Source organism: Hyperoodon ampullatus (genome assembly GCF_949752795.1).
Source record: "Hyperoodon ampullatus genome assembly, chromosome: 15".
Lineage (NCBI taxonomy): Eukaryota > Metazoa > Chordata > Mammalia > Artiodactyla > Ziphiidae > Hyperoodon > Hyperoodon ampullatus.
In genome coordinates this window covers 12359897-12382309 of record NC_136928.1, presented here as the reverse complement: position 1 = coordinate 12382309, position 22413 = coordinate 12359897, and the positions used below count along the sequence as shown (strand labels likewise).

The 22413-nt window shown below is 44.0% G+C and overlaps 1 protein-coding gene across 1 annotated transcript in view; it reads left to right on the top strand.

Moving 5' to 3' along the window:
• Positions 1-3977: 3977 nt before the first annotated feature.
• TTL (tubulin tyrosine ligase) overlaps positions 3978-22413 on the top strand; it is a gene marked incomplete at both ends in the record, with an annotated part of 34976 nt that continues 16540 nt past the window's right edge. Inside the window, 3 exons of the mRNA XM_079721263.1 lie at positions 3978-4134; positions 7516-7594; positions 13905-14137. Coding sequence (XP_079577389.1) covers positions 3978-4134; positions 7516-7594; positions 13905-14137 — 469 coding nt within the window. The remainder of the gene's footprint in view (positions 4135-7515; positions 7595-13904; positions 14138-22413) is intronic.

Below are 22413 nucleotides of genomic sequence, written 5' to 3'. Positions count from 1 at the left end.
GATCTTCCCGGACCGGGGCACGAACCCGTGTCCCCTGCATCGGCAGGCGGACTCTCAACCACTGCGCCACCAAGGAAGCCCTGATGATGTCTTTTGATGAATAAAAGTTCATAATTTTAAGGTTGCCAGTTTATCAGTTTTTTCCTTTATTCATAGAGATTTTTGAGAAATCTTTATCTAGCGGAAGATCATAAAGATTTTTCTTCTTTCTGTTTTCCTCTAGCAGGTTTATTGCTTCACCTTTCACATTTAGATGCATTATATCACAATGAATCTGCAACTAATATTTTTCTTTTTGCAGCTGATTTTTGTGTGTGGTAGAGGTCAAGATTAATTTTGTTTTCCAAGTGCATATCCATTGACCCAGCTCCATTTACTGAAAAGTCCATCCTTTCTCCTATTGATGTGCAATGTTGCCTTTGTTCTAAACAAAGTGACTATATATGTGTAGGCTCTTTCCATTGATCTATTTGTTTCTCCTTGTACCAAAATCATACTTTCGTAATTACTATAGCTTTGTGCTTAAATATTATAATTTTACAGTTCTTGATATCTGGTAGTGTTAAGTCCTCCAACTTTCTTGGTCAAGATTGTCTTTGCTATTCTTGGTCCTTTGCATTACCATGTAAATTTTAGAATTGCCTTGTCAATTCTCAAAAATTGTTCCGTTTTCTATTTCCTTGGCTTCTTCCCTTATTGTTTCTTCCCTTCCACTTACTTTGGATTTGATTTGATATTCTTTTCTAGTTTCATAGATGAAACAGATGACAATAGAGATGAAAGCTTAGATAATTGATTTTCAGTCTTTCTTCTTTTTCTAACATATGTACTGTAGAATGTAAATTTCCATTTAAGCACAGCTTTAGTCTGTGTTCTACCAGTTTTGATACACCATATCTTTATTACCATTCAGTTAAAAAAATTTTTTTTCATACTGTTGCGATTTCTTCATTGACTCATGGGCTATTGAAGGGTTTTACTTGATGTCCAAGCAGCTTGATTCCACTGCAGTCAGAGAAAGTGCTCAGAATTATATCAGTCCTTTGAAATCTGTTGAGGCTTACCTTATAACGCAGCATATAATGAGTTTTGGTAAACGTCTTACAACGTTTTGTCCCACTATTGTTATTGACTGTGTATCCTGCCTCCAAGAGAAGAAGGAGAAGGCAAGTGCAAATTCTAAGGTCCAGACTAGGAAGAAATGCACAGTACTTCATTTACATGTAGTAATGAAGATGTTTATATATCCACATGGCCAGGCCTAATGCAAATATATAAAATATTATAATTTTACAGTTCTTGATATCTGGTAGTGTTAAGTCCTCCAACTTTCTTGGTCAAGATTGTCTTTGCTATTCTTGGTCCTTTGCATTACCATGTAAATTTTAGAATTGCCTTGTCAATTCTCAAAAATTGTTCCGTTTTCTATTTCCTTGGCTTCTTCCCTTATTGTTTCTTCCCTTCCACTTACTTTGGATTGGATTTGATATTCTTTTCTAGTTTCATAGATGAAACAGATGACAATAGAGATGAAAGCTTAGATAATTGATGGGGAGCTGAATTCTCAGACAGGGTGTTCCCTCTGTAAGATAGCAAGAGAGCTGCACGCTGTCCCACACAATCTTCCAGCTAAGCAACTCCAGTTGGGGAAAAAAAGAGAGAGTCTTTCTCCATAGCTCAGGTAGAAAAATCCCGGAGAGAATCAGATTCGTCAAATTTGGATCACTCTCCTATGTTTTACCAATCACAATGGCAAAAGGGGTGGAGTAGTCCTGTTGGGCCAAGCCTGGATGTTCATTTTCCTGTGCCCAGAATGGACAGTGTCAATCCCAACAGAATCACATAAAATGGACTCCAAGAAGAAAGATGGATTCTATTCTTAAGAAAAGGGGTGCCGTACAAGAACTAAAACAAACAAAAAAGATGTTCACTACAAAGTGTAGGTGAGAAAAAGGAGAAAAGTACTACTGGATTTGGAAATTCAGAGGTCGCTGATGTTCCTAATGACGTCCGTGGCTGCGGAGTGGCAGAGAGAGAAGCCAGCTTGCCGGGGTGAGTGGGTGATGCAGGAGGGCTGAGTGAGTGAAGAGGAAGGGGGGGCACGATGAAAGTGGGGGTCACTTCCGGGATGACTGGCTGTGAAGAGCAGCAGGTACAATGTCTGGGCCTGAGGTCCCCAAAACGGTGGCCCTGGTACAGGGATTTGAGAGCAAGTAGTTTATTTGGGAAGTGATCCCAAGAGACGTGGGATAGTAAACCAGGAAAAGGAAGGACTCCAACAAGAGAAGGTGTGTGAATGAACAGGTTACAAGCTGTGGACAACTGGAACGCTTCTGCAGATGACCTCGAAGTAGAGTGCACGATATATGCCTCCCTGTCGGTTTGTTCGCTGGAGGACTATCTACCAACTCTTTTTTTTTCCTTTTTTTTCGCGTTACGCGGGCCTCTCACCGCTGTAGCCTCTCCCGTTGCGGAGCACAGGCTCCAGAAGTGCAGGCCCAACGGGCATGGCTCACGGGCCCAGCTGCTCCGCAGCATGTGGGATCTTCCCGGACCGGGGCACGAACCCGTGTTCCCCGCATCGGCAGGAGGACTCTCAACCACTGCGCCACCAGGGAAGCCCTCTACCAACTCTTATTCCTCCTGGATGTCTGACTGCTGGGGGCGGGGTTGGGGGGGGTGAGGAAATGTAACCAATCCGGCACTCCCGAGTCTGCCGCATTCCTCCTCTGAGCGAGCTTACCACCGACAGTGAACGCCTCCAGGCGGTTGCCGAGCTGGAGGCTTGGGCGTAGAATAGGCGAGTACTCGCCGCTGGGAACGTGGGCAAAATGGGAGAGAGGAGAGCGCCTTTGCGATATGCTAATTAGACACCATGAGCACAGGGAGAGCAGGATGGGGAGACGTCCCAGGATGCTCTTTCTCTAAAGAAGAGTAAAAGATATGAGGCGCGTGGCTGATGCGGCTATCTTATGGGGAAGTGTAGGACGTTTACGGGAAATCTGATAGAGTCCTTTCGCTGTCCCTCAAATGCACCAAAAATCGTTTCCTAAAAGGAAGTCAGAGTGAGATCAGAACCGAAGGGGCTCTGAAGAACCCCGCCATGCACACACTCGGAAGGGGAAATTGCTCCGGAGAAGAGAAAGCGAGTGACCCAACGCCGGTAAACCGCAGGGCGGAGTCCAGGGCTCCCCAGGGCCTGTGTGCGAGCGCCCTGCGGCATCTGAAGTCACCCCCTGGCTGTGTGCCACGCAGGAGGTCTCAGCAGGTGAAAGGAGCATTCGACCCAAAGGGAAACCAACAGCCACCGGAACGCTTCTGGTTCTCCGCCGTCTTTAAGCAGGAAAGCCAAAGAAGCGCATCTTGGACACAGGATGGGGCCGTAGAACTTTTTGGTTTTATCCATAAAACGTCCCTTTGAAATAGTAGGTGGGAAGCTACCGGAGCAAGCCCCCTAGAAAGGGATTTTCCGCTGGCACCGCCGCCCCCCTCCGCCCCCGGCAGTGACCCTGGGCTCGGGAGGACTGCCCCACTCTCCGGTCCCTCTGGGGACCGGCTCCCGAGGCTGCGGCTCAAGCCGCGCGCCCCTCCTCCAGCCCCCGCACCCTCCGCCGCCGGCAGCCGGCTCAGGGAGGGTGCGGAGCCCGCCCCCGGCTCACAGGCTTCCCCCGCCCACCCGCCCGCCGCCGGGCTGGCCGCGCGGAATCACGGGCAGGAGGCGGGGCTGCGCCGGCGGTGGGCGCGGCGTCCGGGCTGCGCTCGCCGCTCGGGCCGACGCGCGGGCACCCGGCCGCGGGCCGCCAGGGGAACCCTAGCTGCGCGGAGACCGGGCGCGGCGGCGCGGCCGGAGCGTGCGGGGCGGGGTCGGCGGGGCCGGATCCCGGCTGGCCCCCGGGCGGTTCCTAGGCTGAACCGCCAACTGGCCGGCTGGTTCCTGCGGCGGCTGCCGGGGCGGCCCGGTCGCGCGGCCCTTCGCCATGTACACCTTCGTGGTGCGCGACGAGAACAGCAGCGTCTACGCCGAGGTCTCCCGGCTGCTGCTCGCCACCGGTCACTGGAAGAGGCTGCGGCGGGACAACCCCAGGTTCAACCTGATGCTGGGAGAAAGGAACCGGCTGCCCTTCGGGAGACTGGGTGAGCTTCCCCGTTTCGCGCCCTCCCGCTCCTCCCGGTAGAACGAGCGCTTTTGTCTTAAGGTCAGAAACCTTCCCCTCTGTCGTTCCTCGGGCGGATAAAAAAATGCATCCCTAAAGGGCCAAGCCCGTCGTTTTTCATGCCTTCTCGGGTCCCAAATCGAATTCGGGGCGGGAGTGGCGGTGCGGGCCCCCGGGACGGCGGCTGCCTCCTGACAATGACCCGGCCCTGCAGCCCCGGGGGCGTCGGCCTCGGGAGGGGGGAGCCAATGCCGCGCGTTCCCCGGATTCCCCGGTCCCGACGCCCCCAAATCGGGCAGGTCGGCTGGGCAGATCGCCGGGCCGGGCGAGAGGCTCCGCGGAGCCGGCGGCTGACATCAGGCTGGAATCATCTTGCAAATTTCCTCCACCGGGGATTCCGCCCTGTCTGTGTTGGCTCGGGAGGGGAGCTTGTGTGTGTTGAAAACCCTGAGGATTCAGCTCCCCGAAGGCTCAGATAAAGCGTCAGGGGATTTGGAAAAGACCTCTGGATTCCGAAAACGGGAGCTTCAGCAGGGAGCCCAGCCCGGGGAAGGGCGGAAGGGTGTCTGATTTTAGACCTTCCCTTAGTTTCACCAAAGAACACGTTTTCACAGTTGCGCATTGAATGCAGATTTTACGTGACCCAGGTTTCTCTGCCCTACTCTCTCCGAGGGAGTTCCCTTCATTCACACGGTTGAAGCTGGCACCCCCCGTGTCTACATCTTCCCCTGTAGGAAGAGGCAGGGGGAAGGAGAGGACCAAGGGCTCCTTTTTAGATGACGTAATCCAGAAGTTGTGCAGATCACTGCCGTTTACATCCCATTGACCTGCACATAGTCTCACGGCCTCTCCTCCCTGCACAGTCATCCGGAATTGCGGCCTCGGGGTCGCCGTGGGCCCTGCCAAATTTCCCCTGGGGTGGGCACCCCATCGTACTGCCAAAGATAGAAGGGGAGAAAATAATGAGGAAAAGTCATCTCTGCCTTGGAGGGCATCCCAGAGAGAACAGTGTTCTGTGTCCAGGAGAAGAGACAGTTTTTAGAAATAGGTGTGGTCAGCGGGTTGGAGAGGTTGAACAGGCAAAGACTGAAAATAGCCACTTGGAACTGACTAGCCCTTGGTGAGCTGACAGAGCACAGTCGGGTGGGAGCCTGTAGAATCGTAATGATTTGAGGAATGGAGGGGGTTTCAGCCTAGCCTTCCTGATATTTTTTCTTTGAAATGAGACCATGGACAACTTTTTATTGTTATACAGATTTATGATGTATGTTGGGGACTCCATGGAAGGGCTGATTCCAACCCCCAGAAATCTTCGAATACAGAGAATGTGCCTGGAGGTTGATTCCCTTTTGTTAAACTGTCTCCCCAGGAAGGCCTCAGCCAGAAGAATACCTTCCCTGAAATAAGAAAACCTGCTTCGAGTTGAGAACCTTTATTTCCTCCTTGCTCTGTCTGCTTCCCTGCCTGCCTGACTTTCCTCTTTGGACTGCTCAGTGCCTGGCTCAAAGAGCTTAGGTGGAATCCTAAAATTAAAAACTGACAAAAATGGCTCTTTGCAGGGGTGATTGACATTGCTGTGGGGCTCAGGACTAGGGTGTAGGATTAGGGTTCAGAGCAGAATCCTAGAAGGTCCAAATCCTAAGCAGGTACCATGAAGTCAGCAACTGCTCAGGAAACATTTGGTTTTTATGGGAAAGAAAACAGCATCCGATTGGGAGTTTGGGATTAGCAGATTCAAACTATTACATATGTATAACCAGATCACTTTGCTGTATACCAGAAACTAACACAACAGTGTAATTCAACTATAGTTCAATATAAAATTAAAAAAAAGAAAAATTCTAAAAAGAATGTCAGCCAAAAAAAACCCCATAGTTCAATAAAGTAAACATTTTTTAAAAGGTTAGCATCTTAAAAAAAAAAAAAAGAAGAAAACAAAAAGAAAAACAAAACAAAAAAACCAGCATCCCACAACCAGATGGTTATAATATGCCTTCATTGTTAAGGATATTTACCTTTCACACAGTTCGAAACCCAAGGAGATGGCCCAGCGGATAAAGGCCAAAGAATGCTGCTGCCTTGGTGATGTGAAGGTGGGTAGTTCAGGTGTGAACCAGTCCATCTGTCCAGGGAGATGGTGAGAGCTAGTTAGCACCTGAAACTTTTTATTTGATTGTATGCTGTTCTCAGATGAATTATTCTTACCTCTGGCATCTTCAGTTCAAGCTCCCATTGTTGGGTTCTACTTTTGTGTTGCTGAAAACTGCATTTTGTTAAGATGTTAAACATAAATTGAGGCCTTTATAGAGATTATCATACTCAGTGAAGTAAGTCAGACAGAGAAAGATAAATATTATATGATATCACTTGTATGTTGAATCTAAAACATAGTACAAATTAATTTACTTACAAAACAAACAGACACACACATAGGAAACAAACTTACGGTTACCAAAGGGGAAGTGGGGAGGGATAAATTAGGAGTCTGAGACTAACAGATGCACACGACTACATAAAACATAAACAAAAAGGATTCACTGGCTAGCACGGAACTGTATTCAATATCTTGTGATAACCTATAATGGAAAGGAATCTGAAATATATATATGTATAACGGAATCACTTTGCTGTACATCTGAAACTAACAGTATTGTAAGTCAACTATACTATAATAAATTTTTTTTTTAATTGAGGCTTTTGTTTTTATTTGTATCCTTTTGCCCTAATTTTAAAGAGGAGGGGGCATGCAGTACAATCTATTGAAAATGGGTTTCCCTGTGAGAGGACGCACAGAACAACCTCAGGGCTTCGGAATTCACAGACACGGCCTCTCCACTACCTCCCCTCAGCTTCTAGTGGCCCTCCTAGAAGCTTGCACAGGGAGACATGCTCGAGAACAGCAGGATCGTAGTTCTCCTGCCTTCCTTGATGACTGTAGAAAGCAAGGGTAGCAACATCAAAAGCCTGACTGTTTTTAAGTCCTTATTATACAGAGATGACTAAATCCATATGTGTTAAGCCAAGTGTGGGGTGCAGTGGGAATCCAGGAGAGGAGAAAGAGAAAATACTCTCCCACCCAAAGAAGAAAAAACAGAGGCAGCAGTGGTCTTTGGCAGACCTACGATGGCGGTATCATAATAGCCTCTCTGGGGAGGGTGAGAATTGCCAGTGAGATGCTGAGCAAAGGGGCGTAGAGGGCCCGGGCAACTGAATCGCTCCCTTTCCAACACCCAGTCCTGAAAGGGGAGAAGGACAAGCTAAGCATCACCCTGCTCTCCCTCCTGCGTGCTGGTGCTGACATTGTCATTTCCCACTTGAGAAATTGTCTGTTTCCCTTCTGAGCCTCTTATTCCCTTCACAGGTCATGAGCCTGGCCTGATGCAGTTGGTGAATTACTACAGGGGAGCTGACAAACTGTGTCGCAAAGCTTCTTTAGTGAAGTAAGTGTTCTTTAAGACCCGTGTTTTCCATTTTTCACCTGAACCTTTTGAGCTTTCATCCTGAAGCACTTAAGCAAAAGTGTGAGATCGTCTTTAAAGGGAGAAAACAGTTTTATTTAAAAAGCCAGCAAAGATCAGCTTTAGTCACAGTCCAAACTTGGCTGCACGTGCCTGTCTGTCCCTTAAGTTGAGGCTCCCTAGAAGCAGAGCCTGAGACAGGGCTTCTGGCATAAGTGATTTATAAGGGGAGGGCTTGCAGGAGAAATGCGCTCAGAACCAAGGGCAGGGCATCTGGGGAGACACGAAGCGAGGAGGTGGTTTCAGCTGAAGTCTCGCCTCTGCCTGACTCCATGGAGCTTGAACAGCAGTGAACAGCCCCTCGATGTTCTCTACTCTGACGTCGCCCAGCCACCGGCTGTGGGCGGGACACAGCTTCCCCAGCGCTTCTAGGCAGGGCTGGTCCCTGGGGAAGAGGCGTGCCTAAGCCCTTGGCGGCCAAAGCTCAGCAGCCAGGGGTCCCTCAGAAGGGACGCCTGGGCAGAATATACCGGTGTCTACTGCACCACCCATCTCTGAGCAGTGGGCTTACAGCCAGGTGCCAAAAGAACCGTGTCATAAGGTGGAAGGAAGCAGCCTTATACAGTGATTAAGATCTAGGATCAGCAGCTTGGGTTTTAATTTCAGCTCTCAGCAGCTTGAGCAAATTTTCTGATGCCTCTAAGCCTCGGTGCATCCCTCTTAAAGAGGCTGTGATGCATGTAAAGCATGTAACACAGTGACACAGAGTGAGCGTTTGACGCTATGCCTTAGTTTCCTTTTCTGTGAAATGAGGATAATAATAGCTTCCTCAGGGTTGTTGGGAGGATTAGTTGAGTTACTTTACATAAAGGCTCGGAATAATGCGCGTGTCAGAGTTCACACTGTATAAATGAAAGGTGGGTGTGGCCCCTAAAATCAGGTCTCCAGCATTCCGTCCACAGTGGCTAGTGAACATGTGTGTGTAGCCAAACGAATCATTTAGGTAAGAAGACACTAGAAGACTTGACCTAAAGCAAATGCTCTTTTCCCCAGTCACACAGCTTTCCGGGCTCTAGCTGTTTACTACTTTGAGTGCTGATAGGAATATTTCCACCTTTTTGTTCAGACTCACTGCCCCCACTAACTTATGTATCCACTTAGTCCTGTGATGGATTTTCATGATTTACCAGCTATCCTGAAGGAGAACGAGGCTTTCTGAAGTCTTACATATTTACACATTTAGAGTGCGAACAGTTGTTCCAGCAGAACTAGAAGTAGGACACGATTATTTATCCAGATTGTCCATTTAGAAATTTTTATAAAATGCTTACTCATTCTTTATTCTATGATGATTTTTTTCCCTAAAGATAGAGGTTGAATTCTGTTTTTGAAGCAGAAAGCAGAGGGTGCTGTAAAAAGTAATGTTCTCTATATTTGCATACTTGGCAGCTATAATAGGGTGAAGAGAGTACAGAGCTGGAGGCATGAGCAGGTCTGAATAGGTGTCCGGACCTCTGTGACCTTGGACGGTGCCACTCAGAATCTGTGGGGACGGAGGTGATCACACCTGCTCTTTGCCATTCTGCAGCATGCTGCGTGGTCTGCCATGGCACCTTATAAATGACGACATGACTTATGCAGACTAGGGGTTGTCATCATTCTCATAAGCTATCTTCGTCTCTCAGGTGTCCTGCAAGGGACTGTAGTAATTCCAGGAGGGGATGATTACCTTTGTCATTTTGTCTCTCTCCCATAATTTGTATGGCTCAAAAGAGCTCCAGAAAGTTAAAAATGTCATCTCAGGTGGCAGTCAGAGAAGACAGCCAGGTTGCCCACGGCCGTAGCAGTTAGTGTTGAGCCAGGATGGTTCTCATCTGTACAAATGGGCCCCGTGGGCGGTGTGCCTGGGCATCCCTTGAGGCTTCCCAGGGCCTTGATGGGGTTCCATGCTGGACCCTGTACAGCAAGCGCCTGTCACTTCCGGGAGCTTTAGAAATTCATCAGGGCCCCGTGGCCATAGTCTCAGAGCGCTCAAGGGCTGTCCTCCTGGCCCTGGTTGGAGCTTTCTTTTCCTCTTGTGAGCGTTTCTCACATCTCATGTGAGATGTGACTAAACCTCCATTTGTGGCTGCTTCCCTAATGGGCCTTTTTTGGAAAGGGAACAAATGCTAGAGATTTCCGGTAGAAACTGGACTGGGTTCTGTACCGGAAATGAGGGCTTCAGACGAAGGGCATTCTACAGACCAGTGCTGGCCAACAGAAACAGACTGCTGGCCACGTGCATCATTTTAAATTGCTCAGTAGCCCCATTAAAATGCGTACAAAGAAACCAGTGCAATTTATTTTAATAATATATTTTATTTAACCAAATAAATCCAAAATGTCATGTAATTAATATTAAAAACAACTAACGAGATATATTCTTTCTTTTTTCTGAGTCTTCAAAATCTGGTGTGTATATTTTACATTTATAGCACAACTAAGCTCAGATACTAAATTTTCATTGGAAGTCCTATGTTTAGATTTCATAAAAATGTATGGTTGAAAAGGTAGATTTACATACGCAAGTCATTCTGACATATGTAGAAGTTTTTCAATAACTATTAAATACCAAAATATAATTTCCTTTAATATTCACATGTACGTTGACAAAGCAGGTTCATAACATTAGAAGAATTGATTTGACTTTGAAGCAAAAGCATGTCTTTTTTTTTTTTTTTAATATTTATGTAATTATTTGGCTGCGCCGGGTCTTAGCTGCAGCATGTGGGATCTAGTTCCCTGACCAGGGATCGAACCCAGGCCCTCTGCATTGGAGCGCCGAGTCTTAACCACTGGACCACCAGGGAAGCCCCAAAAAGCATATCATTTTAAAAACTATGTCCAAGTTAAGTAAATTCACCAACTCATGTGTCAACTCAGTATTATTAATATTGAATTCAGAGGAGGTATTGAATAAATTGAAAAGAAACCCTAAATTTATCATTATCAACAAAGTGTTCTTCAAATTTTTCTTTAGTTTTTGCAGCCAGTTTGCATAATGTTGTCTATTACAAGGAAAATCTTATGCATACTGAATCATAAAACTATGTAAAATCATTATTTTTGACTTATATTATGAAGTTGGAACATAAATTCTCACACCTGTTGGTCTACATCATAAGTAAGATCTTTTTTTCCAACTTCCTTAGAGCTTTAAATTTAGCTTGTTCATATGCAGCGTGGTTATAGGTGAAAAAATGTAAACCACACTGCATTTTTTATCTTTGATTACTGAATGAAGTAATAGTTGCATGAAAAGAATGATTTGACAAGCATTCCTCTTATTTTAAGAAAATGTGAATTGGAGTTTACAGTACGGGGAAACCTTGTAAAACTCTTCCATCTCGCAGTCAGTGAGCATTGGCAAAGAACACAGGATCATTAAATTCATCATCTTGTGTTTCTTTCATGGTTCTATACCTGCGAACCATTGTAGCATTTGCAAGCATATACTGAACCATTTTAACAACTGTATCCATACTGAGTGCAAATGTTTTCAATACGTATCATGCAATGAAGCAAATGTTTCCAATACGTATGGTACAACAAAATAAAGCAATAAAGCAAACGTCAGTCTATTAAAATCCCAGTAAATCCAGATTTTAACCCAACCTAGCTGAAGTAATGTCTGTTATGATAGAAGCTGACTTGTCACATGTAGATGAAATTCTTCTTGGACAAATGTAAAAGATTAGAAAATATCCTCACCACGAGTTTATATTTTAGGCTGCAATTTGACAATATTTTTTTCATATATTTGGAAATCTTTTGAGGCAAAACATACAAAGTATTAAATTTTTTTTTTTTTTTTTTTGCGATACACGGGCCTCTCACTATTGTGGCCTCTCCCATCGCGGAGCACAGGCTCTGGAGGCTCAGGCTCAGCGGCCATGGCTCACGGGCCCAGCCGCTCCGCGGCATGTGGGATCTTCCCGGACTGGGGCACGAACCCGTGTCCCCTGCATCGGCAGGTGGACTCTCAACCACTGCGCCACCAGGGAAGCCCAAAACTTTCCAGTTTTGAATCAATCTGTAATATTGTTAGAAATGCTTTGTACTCTATGGGCAATTATTGATGGCTTAACTAAAGATTGTTCACTTTTTATAAAATATCTTTTTAGTCTTTTCCTCAAAGTAATTTCTGTTACCACATTTCCATCTAAAAGGATGTTCGTTTTGCATGTGTATGTAAGAATCCAAGCCACTTTATAACTGACCAAAGTTACAAGCTCAGATCCTAAGAAAAATATGTGTAAAGTTTTTTTGTTGAGTTTTTAATTCTGATTTCAGCCACTAATTCCATTGCTTCTCTTTAGACTATTGAGAGGAAAACACCTATCAAATTCATTATGTATTTGCTGAAAATGTCTCCTTACACAACAAACTTCATTTTTCCTGCCACAGCAAATTGTAATTGCCATTTGTTAGGAAATTTGTGACACATCTTCTAGTGCTTATTTTTTTCTTTATTGTCTGGTCATAGTTCTAGCTTCTGCATCCCCACTCAATTCCGTGTCAGTAGAATGCCTTTGTTTTAAACTTAAAAGTTTGTCCATACTCATTTTTTTAACTAGGAGACTAATTATACGTTATTTACCAATTATGATTTACCTAGCTATCACTGCAACTTGGTTGTGTGCATAATAAACACATTATAATGTTTCATCAGTGCCTGGAAAAAAATTCACATGAGCTGAATCCATCTGTTGTCCCCCAGTAGAACAGTGATGCATTTATGTCTAATTCCGGAAGTAGCACACGCGCCTGACATGCACGCCACGCTCTAACGACAACATCTGAGGTCACGTGGTGGTTAAAGTGAAAACGTCATCTACCGAAACAGTAATGTTCTGCTTGGTGGAAACATTTTACAATACTTCAGCTTTTAAATTAAAACTAAACGGAAAATTCAGTTTCCGAGTTGCATTGGCCACTTTTCAAGTGCTCGGAAGCACTTGGAAGCACCACGTGGCTAGTGGCCGCCCTATTGGACAATGCAGATAGAGCTGAATGGTCAGTGAGTTTGAAATGTATTGATTTTTTGTTCCTTTGAGTTCTTTAAGTTAAATTCCATTGCTTGTAACGTAAAAATAGCTTTATTTAAAATCTCAGTTTAAAGTTTCTTTTCATTATTTCTGCCATTGGCTCATAGGCTGGGTTTTGCTGATGAATCATAACCCAGGCTTTAACAGTTCTGTTCTAGATAGAAGAGGGAGTGCAGCTCAGGGGAGGCTTGTGAATGTCTTTGGGCAGGTTTCTCCCTCCTCTGATTCCTGGGGAGCAAGGGTAGGTGTTTTTCTTTCTATTTTCTTTTTTCTTTTTTTTTTTTAGCTGCACCTCGCGGTTTGAGGTATCTTAGTTCCCCAACCAGGGATTGAACCTGGGCCCTCGGCAGTGAGAGCCCGGAGTCCTAACCACTGGGCAACCAGGGAATTCCCAAGGATAGGTTTAGACATGGGAGTGATTCAGGGCTTGCGTCCTGCTTGTTTCTTACTACCTTTGTGATCTTGGGAAATTCACTTCTCTGTGACTCAGTGCCTCATCTGTGAAATGTGATGCTAGCACCTCCCCCCAGGGGTCTGATTGGAGAGGAGATACAGTGTGAAGCCTTTGTGTTTATTAAGTGCCTGCCCAGGGCCTTTCTTTGTATTCCATTATATTATGGGGTTTTTTTGAGCGGGGGCAGGAGGTGTGTTTAGTTATGACCACTGGAGTCCCAGGTTCCATTAGAAAGATTCTTCCTTTATTCTGTCACTGAAGCCAGGCTGAGCTAAAAGCAAGAAATGAAGAACGAAAATGTCTTTAGATAATTCAGATTCCTGAGTATTAGCCTTTTCTCTCCAGAGTTGGGCCAAGGTGGTTATTTTTGCTAGTAATCCAAATAGTTTCCTCAGTTCTCCACTTTGTTTTTTTAGGGCGGGTCTAGCTCAGCTACAGCACGTTTGGTGAAAAGATGTTGGTTCAGGATTACTTCAAGTTAAGTTTCCTTAGAGATGCATTTTAAAAGGAGCTAAAGTTCTGGACATTAAGCCCCTTTTGAATTCACTGGAGCATGCCTATAAGGTTGCGGGTAACCGCTGTGAGCTGCCCTGTGGTGCCTTGGAGGTCTGCCCCGTGAGGGGGATAAAAAGGAGACCTAGCCCTGGTCGTGCCCTGCTTCCTTCAAGAGCTCTGGGGCAAAGCACTGGCTGTTCTGAACAGAGGGACTGAGGGTACTCAGAAGAGAGACTGACCCTCTGTCATCTGCCAGGCTCGTCAAGACCAGCCCAGAACTGGCTGAGTCCTGCACATGGTTCCCCGAGTCCTATGTGATTTATCCAACTAACCTCAAGACCCCAGTTGCTCCAGCTCAGAATGGAATCCACCCGCCCATCCAGAGCTCAAGGACAGATGAGAGAGAATTTTTCCTGGCTTCCTATAATAGAAAGAAAGAAGATGGAGAGGGCAACGTTTGGATTGCAAAGTCATCAGCCGGAGCCAAAGGTGAGTCGGCCCCGCTGCCCCTTTTCCCTTCCCTGTAGGTTCCCATTGTGTTTTGTTACATTCAGACGATGTCTTTAGATGAGCGGCTATTCTAATCTGAATCCTCGAGGGTGGAGACCTCGTTTCATGACGTAGTTTAAAATATCTGTGTGCTGGTGACTTAGAAACGTGTATCGCCAAATCAGCTAAAATAGAATAAAATAAAAAGTGAAATAAAGTAAAATAAAATTAAAAAATGGAAGTAGCTCGAAAATAGAATAAACGCGAGCTGAGGTCTTTCCCTTTAAGCTCCGCATCCAACAGCAGGCATTTTCAACTTAACATGTCTGATCTAGAACTCTTTACTTCCTTCCCAACTTCACCCGCCCCAGCCTACTCCTCTCTCCATCTTCCCATGGAGTATATGATTCCACTTTTCACCCAGCCTCTCAATCCCCAAACCTAGGAGTCCTGTTTGGCTGCTCTTTGCTTTACAGCCTATACCTAATGCATCAGTAGGTCTTGCTAACTGTACCTTCCAAGGAAAGTCTGCAGTGGACTTTTTCTTGCCATTTCCACGGCTCTCACTTAAACCAAAGCTCCTTTTCTCTCTATTCTGTGTAACTGCAGCACCTGCTCTCAGCAGCTGTCCTGCTCTTGGACAGAGTGATGTTTTAAAAACAGAAACGCGATCATGTTACTCCCCGCTCAAGACTTACCAGCTGGCTTCCCAAGGCAACTAGAATAAACTCGAGTCCTGCTGGAAGTCTCCGTCGCTTGATATTTGCCTGTATCTCTGATCTCATCTCTTATTCTTGGCCTTGCTCCCTGTACTGTAGCCATAACACCTGCCTAGCATCCCTGAAATACCCTAAATTCATCTCTGTACCTGGAATGAGCTTTCACGGACTATTTTTCATTTCTCAGCTCAGATGTTGCCTTGTCAGAGAGGCTTTTCTTTTTTCTTTTTTTTTTTTTAGAGCGGCTTTTCTGATCTAAAATAACCTCTGTGCCCATGGCTTTCTATCCTTGCCCCTGCTTTATTTTCCATCCTTGCACTAACCTCTTCCCAGCATTCTATTACATATTAGTTTATCTGTTCATCTCCCCCATAATCCTGCACACTCCATATAAACACAGACTTTCTATCTTGTTCATCTCTGTACCCTCCCCATAGGCACTTAATAGATGTATGTTGAGTGAATGCGGGGAAGGCATAAGGTATGTCATACTAACTCAGGCTTAAAATGTAGGCAGCTGCCAATGTAATGATCACATAGACACAGTCCCTCTCTGTAACTACCATCATAGGCTGTCTTAAAAACCACTCCATTTTGAACTTACTTCTTCTTTTATTGCCTTGGAAAACCATCTGGCCATTGGTACTCATTTCTGTCCCTGGTCCAATGGATCTCACCTTCTTTTCCACCAACCGTGAGACAGGAGGGCATCACCTGGAATCTCCTGAAAGTGGGAGAGTCGGACTCTTGCCACAAGCCAGGTACCTCACCTGCTTCTCCCTCCCCTCCTGGGACTTCTTCTCCAGGAGAGTCCCCTAGCTTTGTTCTAATAGTAAGTGGGGGAATTGAAAGAGGAAGTAGTCATCCACAGTATTCCAGATTCCTCCTTTGGATCGGGGCTGGAATCAGGATGGCCATTATGAGGCTATCGTGTCCTTGTGTCATGGACTTGACTGGCACGAGAACCATGAGTGAGGCAGGGCCCTGGGGAGAAGGATCTGTCAAGTCGTGGCGGTGATCTCACCTAGGTGGTCCCTGGACCCTCACCAACACAAGATCTAGAGTGATTCTCAGTAGCAGAGGGAGGTCATAAAGAGAGAAGAAAATGCCAAACAAAGAAGACATTTTGCTTTAGGAGTTGAGGAGATAAGTGGTGTGGTTTTGTTTGGGAATTACAAAATGAAACCAATAGGCTGAATGAATGACTTTTATTCTTGTTAAACAAATACTTAGTGCCTACTACATGCTGGGTGTAGTTGGCTTAACTTCACCCTATATCCAGATCAAGCCACTGTTCACCACCTCCACCCCCGTCTTGGATCTGAGTCACCTTCACCTGTCACCTGGAGCATTGCTCCCTGTCCTCCTGTTCTTGGCCATTCTCCAGAGTCTACACAAAATACAGCAGACAGAGATCCTGTTAGAGCACAATCAGACCATGTCACATCTGTACTCAGCCCTGTCTCTAGGGCCAGGACAGCACCTGGCATGCAGCAAAGGTTCAATATCTGTATTGAGTGAATGAATGAATGGATGGATGAATGAAGAAGAGAAGTAATGAACGTTTGGAGGGAGATAAAGAGATAAATGAGACGGACATGGTTCTCTTGCCCTCAGGGACCCATAGTCCAGTCAGAAAGAAGGCTAATGATGCATTTATTTCCAGATTAGCTAAATGTTGAGATGGGAACAAAGAACAAAAAAAACCATTGTGACTGCGACCTTGAAGCTCCTAGAAGAACCCCAGCTTCATAACTTAGTGAGGATATAAACAAATATCCTCCAGGTGTAGTTAGTGAGGATAGAAACAAACGGTATAAGAACCACAATTAACAAACGCATGGAAACATGCTACCCTGGTATACAAAACTTACAAAATAAATGTGGATTTTATGTATCATTTTACATCTACAAAGTAAGAAAACAAAACCCTTCAGTGGTTGTGTTGCTGAGTTTGTTGTGAACTCCTCCCTCCCCCTGGTGATACACAGCCCTTTGGAGCAGCAATAGGATCACACAGAGCAAGGGTCAGAAAGAGTTCCTTTGCTTTCGGCTCACTCATCTCATTCCTGAAAATTTACTCCAGGGAGATAGTTAAAAAGTAACAAGGGTGATCTACAGCAAAGACATTTACCATTGTGTTACCTGTAATAGCAAAATTGTATTTAGGAACAACCCCATTGTCCAGCAGTCAGTAAATGTGTCATTTTTTACATCCACACAATGGGATATTTCTTTGGCCACTAACATTGGGAAGTTAATGCAGATACAGTGAAAATATTGACTGTATGAAGTGAAAAAAGAATATGAGGTGAGTTTGCTGTGATTGAACCTGTCTTTGCCATATTACATAAAGGAAGGTAATATGAAAAAATGGAAAGAATTATGTTAGGAAATAAGATGATGGGTAGTTTCAGGGCATTCATAGGAAAATGGTGTTTTAGGATGATTATTCTAAAAAGAGTGTGCAAGGTGCTGTGGAGGAGGAGAGACTGGAGTCTGATCTGAAGAACTGGCAAGTGAGAATGAAGAGGAACCAGGGAATCTGAGTGCAGTTCTTAAGGGAAATGAAACAGAATGAATTATGTTCATCCAAAAAGAGAGGAAGCAATGTTTCCCAAGTTGATTTGCTGTTTCTTGTTGAAGAGGCTAACCAGGTGGTGGAGGGAGTGATAGAAATGGGGTAGTTGAAAACGGGGTTGGCTTTGAGGAAAGATGAATCATTAAATTAATTTTCTGTACAGCAGAAATGAACACAACATTGTAAATCAGCTATACTTCAATTAAAAATATATTGGAGGGCTTCCCTGGTGGCGCAGTGGTTGAGAGTCCACCTGCCGATGCAGGGGACACAGGTTTGTGCCCCGATCCGGGAAGATCCCACGTGCCGCGGAGCGGCTGGGCCCGTGAGCCATGGCCGCTGAGCCTGCGCGTCCGGAGCCTGTGCTCCACAACGGGAGAGGCCACAGCAGTGAGAGGCCCGCGTACCGCAAAAAAAAAAAAAAAAAAAAAAAAAAAAAAAAATATATATATATATATATATATATGAAAAAATAATTTTTACTGAAAGCATGAGACCCAAGTAGAGATGAGCTGTAAATCTAACGTGTAGGGGGGTGACTTCCCTGGTGGTCCAATGGCTAAGACTCCACGCTCCCAATGCAGGGGGCTCCGGTTTGGTCCCTGTTCAGGGAACTAGGTCCCGCATGCCGCAACTAAGAGCCCGCATGCCACAACTAAAGATCCTGCACGCTGCAACTAAAAGATCCTGCACATCTCAATGAAGACCCCACATGCCACAACTAAGACCTGACGCAGCCAAATAAATAAATAAATATGAAAAAAAAAAGGGTAGGTGGGAGGTCCTAGAACTAAAAAGTGAGTCCAACAAGGTCGCAGGATATGAGATCAACACACAAAAATCAATTGCATTTCTACCTCTGTCACCTATTTATGCCTTGCTCTCCGCAATCTGGCCACATCCCATCTTGTATGCTCCAACCTTATTTTCTTTATGCAATTTCCGTATGGACTATTTCTTATTGAAAATTAATATCTCTAATGCTAGTAGATGGAAAAATAATGGGAAGAAAGTAAGGACACAGATACTCTCTTAAAATAAATTTATTTATTTTATTTATTATATTTGGCTGTGTTGGGTCTTTGTTGCTGTGCACAGGCTTTCTGTAGTTGCAGCGAGTGGGGGCTACTCTTTGTTGCAGTGCGCAGGCTTCTCATTGTAGTGCCTTCTCCCGTTGCAGAGCACGGGCTCTAGGCGTGCGGGCTCAGCAATTGTGGCTCATGGGCTCTAGGGTGCAGGCTCAGTAGTTGTGGCGCATGGACTTAGTTGCTCCGCGGCATGTAGGATCTTCCCGAACCAGGGCTCGAACCCAGGTCCCCTGCACTGGCAGGCAGATTCTTAACAACTGCGCCACTAGGGAAGCCCTATAACTTTTTTTTTTAATAGGAGTATAATTGCTTTACAGTGTTGTGTTAGTTTCTGCTGTACGATGAAGTGAATCAGCTATATGTATAGATATATCCCCTCCTTCTTGGACCTCCCTCCTCCCCCGCACCCCATTCTACCCATCTAGGTCATCACAGAGCACCGAGCTGAGCTCCCTGTGCTATACAGTGGGTTGCCACTATCTGTTTTACGCATGGTCGTGTGTATATGTCAACCCTAATCTCCCAATTCATTCCACCCACCCCTTCCCCTCTGGGTCCACATGTCTTTTCTCTACGTCTGCGTTTCTATTCCTGCCCTGCAAATAGGTTCATCTGTACCATTTTTCTAGATTCCACATATATGCGTTAATATACGATATTTGTTTTTCTCTTTCTGACTTCACTCTGTATGACAGACTCTAGGTCCATCCACATCTCTACAAATGACCCAATTTCATTTCTTTTTAAAAAGTATTATCATTAAAGAAAACCTAACATTAAAGGGAAATGGAAAAGTTACCCGTAGCCTTACCCAGTTCCTAACATAATTATTTTTATTTTTTCATATTAGTTTCTTTTACATATGGGCAAAGACAGATTCAATCACGGTGAACTCATTTCATATCTTTTTCATTTCATACTAACAATGAACATGTGGAAGCCAAAGTTAAAAATACAATACCAGTGACAGTCACCCCAAAGAAAATGAGATGCTTAGGTATAAACTTACCAAAACACGTACAGGGCCTATCTGCTCAAAATTACAAAACAACTATGAAAGAAGTCAAAGAGGACCTAAATAAACAGGTAGACACATCATGTTCGTGGATTTCAAGATTCAACACAGTAAAGATGTCACTTCACTCCAAATTGCTCTATAGGTTTGAGGTGATTGGTGTCAAGACCTCAGCAAGGTTCTTGTGTAAACATAAAGCTTCTACTGAAATTCATATGGAAAGGCACAGGCCCTAGAATAGCTTACACAATATTGAAGAAGAAAAGTGGGAGGAAACACTGTCCCTGATCCCAAACTGTATTGTAGAGCTGCAATAATCAGTACACTCTGGTATTCATGGAGGGGATAGAAATATGAATCAGTGGGACAGAGATGTACCCACACATTTATGACCATCTGATTTTTGACAGAGGTGCAAAAGCAATTCAATAGAGGAAGGAGAGACTTTTCAACAAATGGTGCTGGAGCAGGTGGATAGCCATTGACCAAGAAAATGAACCTCAACATAAACCTCTCACCCCTTATACAAAACCGAACTCAAAATGGATTGTGGGCTTAAATGTAAAATATAAAGTTATAATTTTTCAGAAAAAAATAAGAGATAAAGCTAGGCAAAGAATTCTTAAACTTGATACTGAAAGTACAATCCATAATAGTAAAAACTGATCAGTTGAACCTCATCAAAATGAAAACCTTCTGTTCTGTAAAGGACCCAGCCACGAGGATGAAAAGACAAGCTACAGACTGGGAGAAAATGTTTCCAAGCCTTATATCTAACAAAGGACTCATATGTAGAATATACAAACAATATTCAAAACTCAACAGTTAAAAAGGGGGGGGGAATCCAATTAGAAAATGGGCAAAAGACATGAAAACATTCCATTGAAAAGGTTCTACAGATGAAAAATAAGCAAATGAAAAGATTTTCAATATCATTAACCATTAGGGAAATGCAGATTAAAACCAATGAGCTATCACTGCACTCCCATTAAAATGGCTAAAATAGGAAACGGTAACAATAGCAAATGCTGGCAAGGGTCAGGAGAAACTAGATCACCCTTCCAGTGCTAGTGGGGATTTAAATTGGTAGAGCCACTCTGGAAAACAGTTTGGCAAGTTCTTATAAAACTAAACCTGAAATTATATGACCCACCCAGCAACTCCACACGTGTGGGCATTTGTCCAGAGAAATGAAAACTTACATTCACAAAAAAACTTGTACATGATTGTTCATAGCAGCTTTATGTGTAATAGCCCAAACTGGGAACAACTCAACCGTCCTTCAACAGGTGAATGATTAAACAAACTGGGATGAATTGATCCCATAGAATACTACCCAGTAATAAAAAAGAATGAACCATTAATAAACACAACACCTTGGATGAATTTCCAGGGGAGCATCAGTGAAGAAAACAACTTCCAAGGATCACATTTTATAATTCTATTTATGTAACATTTTTGAAATGACAAAATTATAGAAATGGAAAACGGATTAGCGGCTACCAGGGGTCGGGGAGTGGGGTGGGGGGAGGTACTTGTGGCTTTGAAAGGACAGTATGAGGATTCTGTGCAATAATGGAATTGTTCAGAATTGGAGAAGATATTTGCAAATCATATATTATAAGGTACCTGTATCCAGAATGTATAAAGACCTCTTATAATTCAGTAATAAAGACAAATAAACCATTAAGAAATGGGCAAAGAATCTAAATAGACCTTTCTCAAAACAAACAAATGACATAAATAGCCAATAAGCATGTGAAAACATGCTCAACATTACAAGTCATTGGAGAAATGCAAATCAAAACCATAATAACATACCACCTCCCTCACAGCCACTAGGATGGCTGTAGTTAAGATAGAATACAACGTGTTGGCAAGGATGTGAAGAAATGGAGCTCTTGCCCTTTGCTTATGGGAATGTAAAATGGTACAGCCATTACCGAACTATTTTGGAAAACAGTTTGGTACTTCCTTAAAAAGTTAAACAGTTACCATATGACCAGCAATTCCACTCCTAGGTATATTTCCAAAAGAGTTGAAAACCTATGTCCACATGAAAACTGCAATACACATCTTCATAGCAGCATTATTCATGATCCAAAGATATATGTATATGTAAAACTGAATAACTTTGCTGTACACCTGAAACTAACACAACATTGTAGATTAACTATACTCTAATATAAAATTTTTTTAAAAAGAGCCAAACAACACTGGAAACAACCCAAGTGTCCATCAATTGATTGAACAAAATGTGGTATATCCATACAATGGAATATTTAGTCATAGGAAGGTGGAATGGCATATTGACACATGCTATAACATGGTGAAGCTTAAAAATGCTATGTTAATGAAAGAAGCCAGACCAGAAAGGGCCCCATATTGTGTGTTTCCATTTATATGAAGCATCTAGAATAGGCAAACCCATAGAGACAGAAAGTAGATTAGTAGTCCTCAGGAGCTAGTGTGAGGAAGGGATGGGGGGTGACTGCTTGGTGGGTATGGGGTTTGGGGGGAGGTGAAGAAAATGTCCTAAAATTAGATAGTAGTGATGGTTGCAAACCTCTTGAATGTACTAAACACCATTGAATTTTACACTTTAAAAGGGTGAATTTTGTAGGATGTGAAAAATACCTCAAAGCTGTTTAAAAAGATATTGCATCATTTATCTAATATTGATGGACACTTTATATTAGAGTATAGTTGATTTACAATGTTGTGTTAGTTTCAGGTGTACAGCAAAGTGAATCAGTTATACATATACATATATCCGCTCTTTTTTAGATTCTTTTCCCATATAGGCCATTACAGAGTACTGTGCAGAGTTCCCTGCGCTCTACAGTAGGTCCTTCTCAGTTATCTGTGGTATA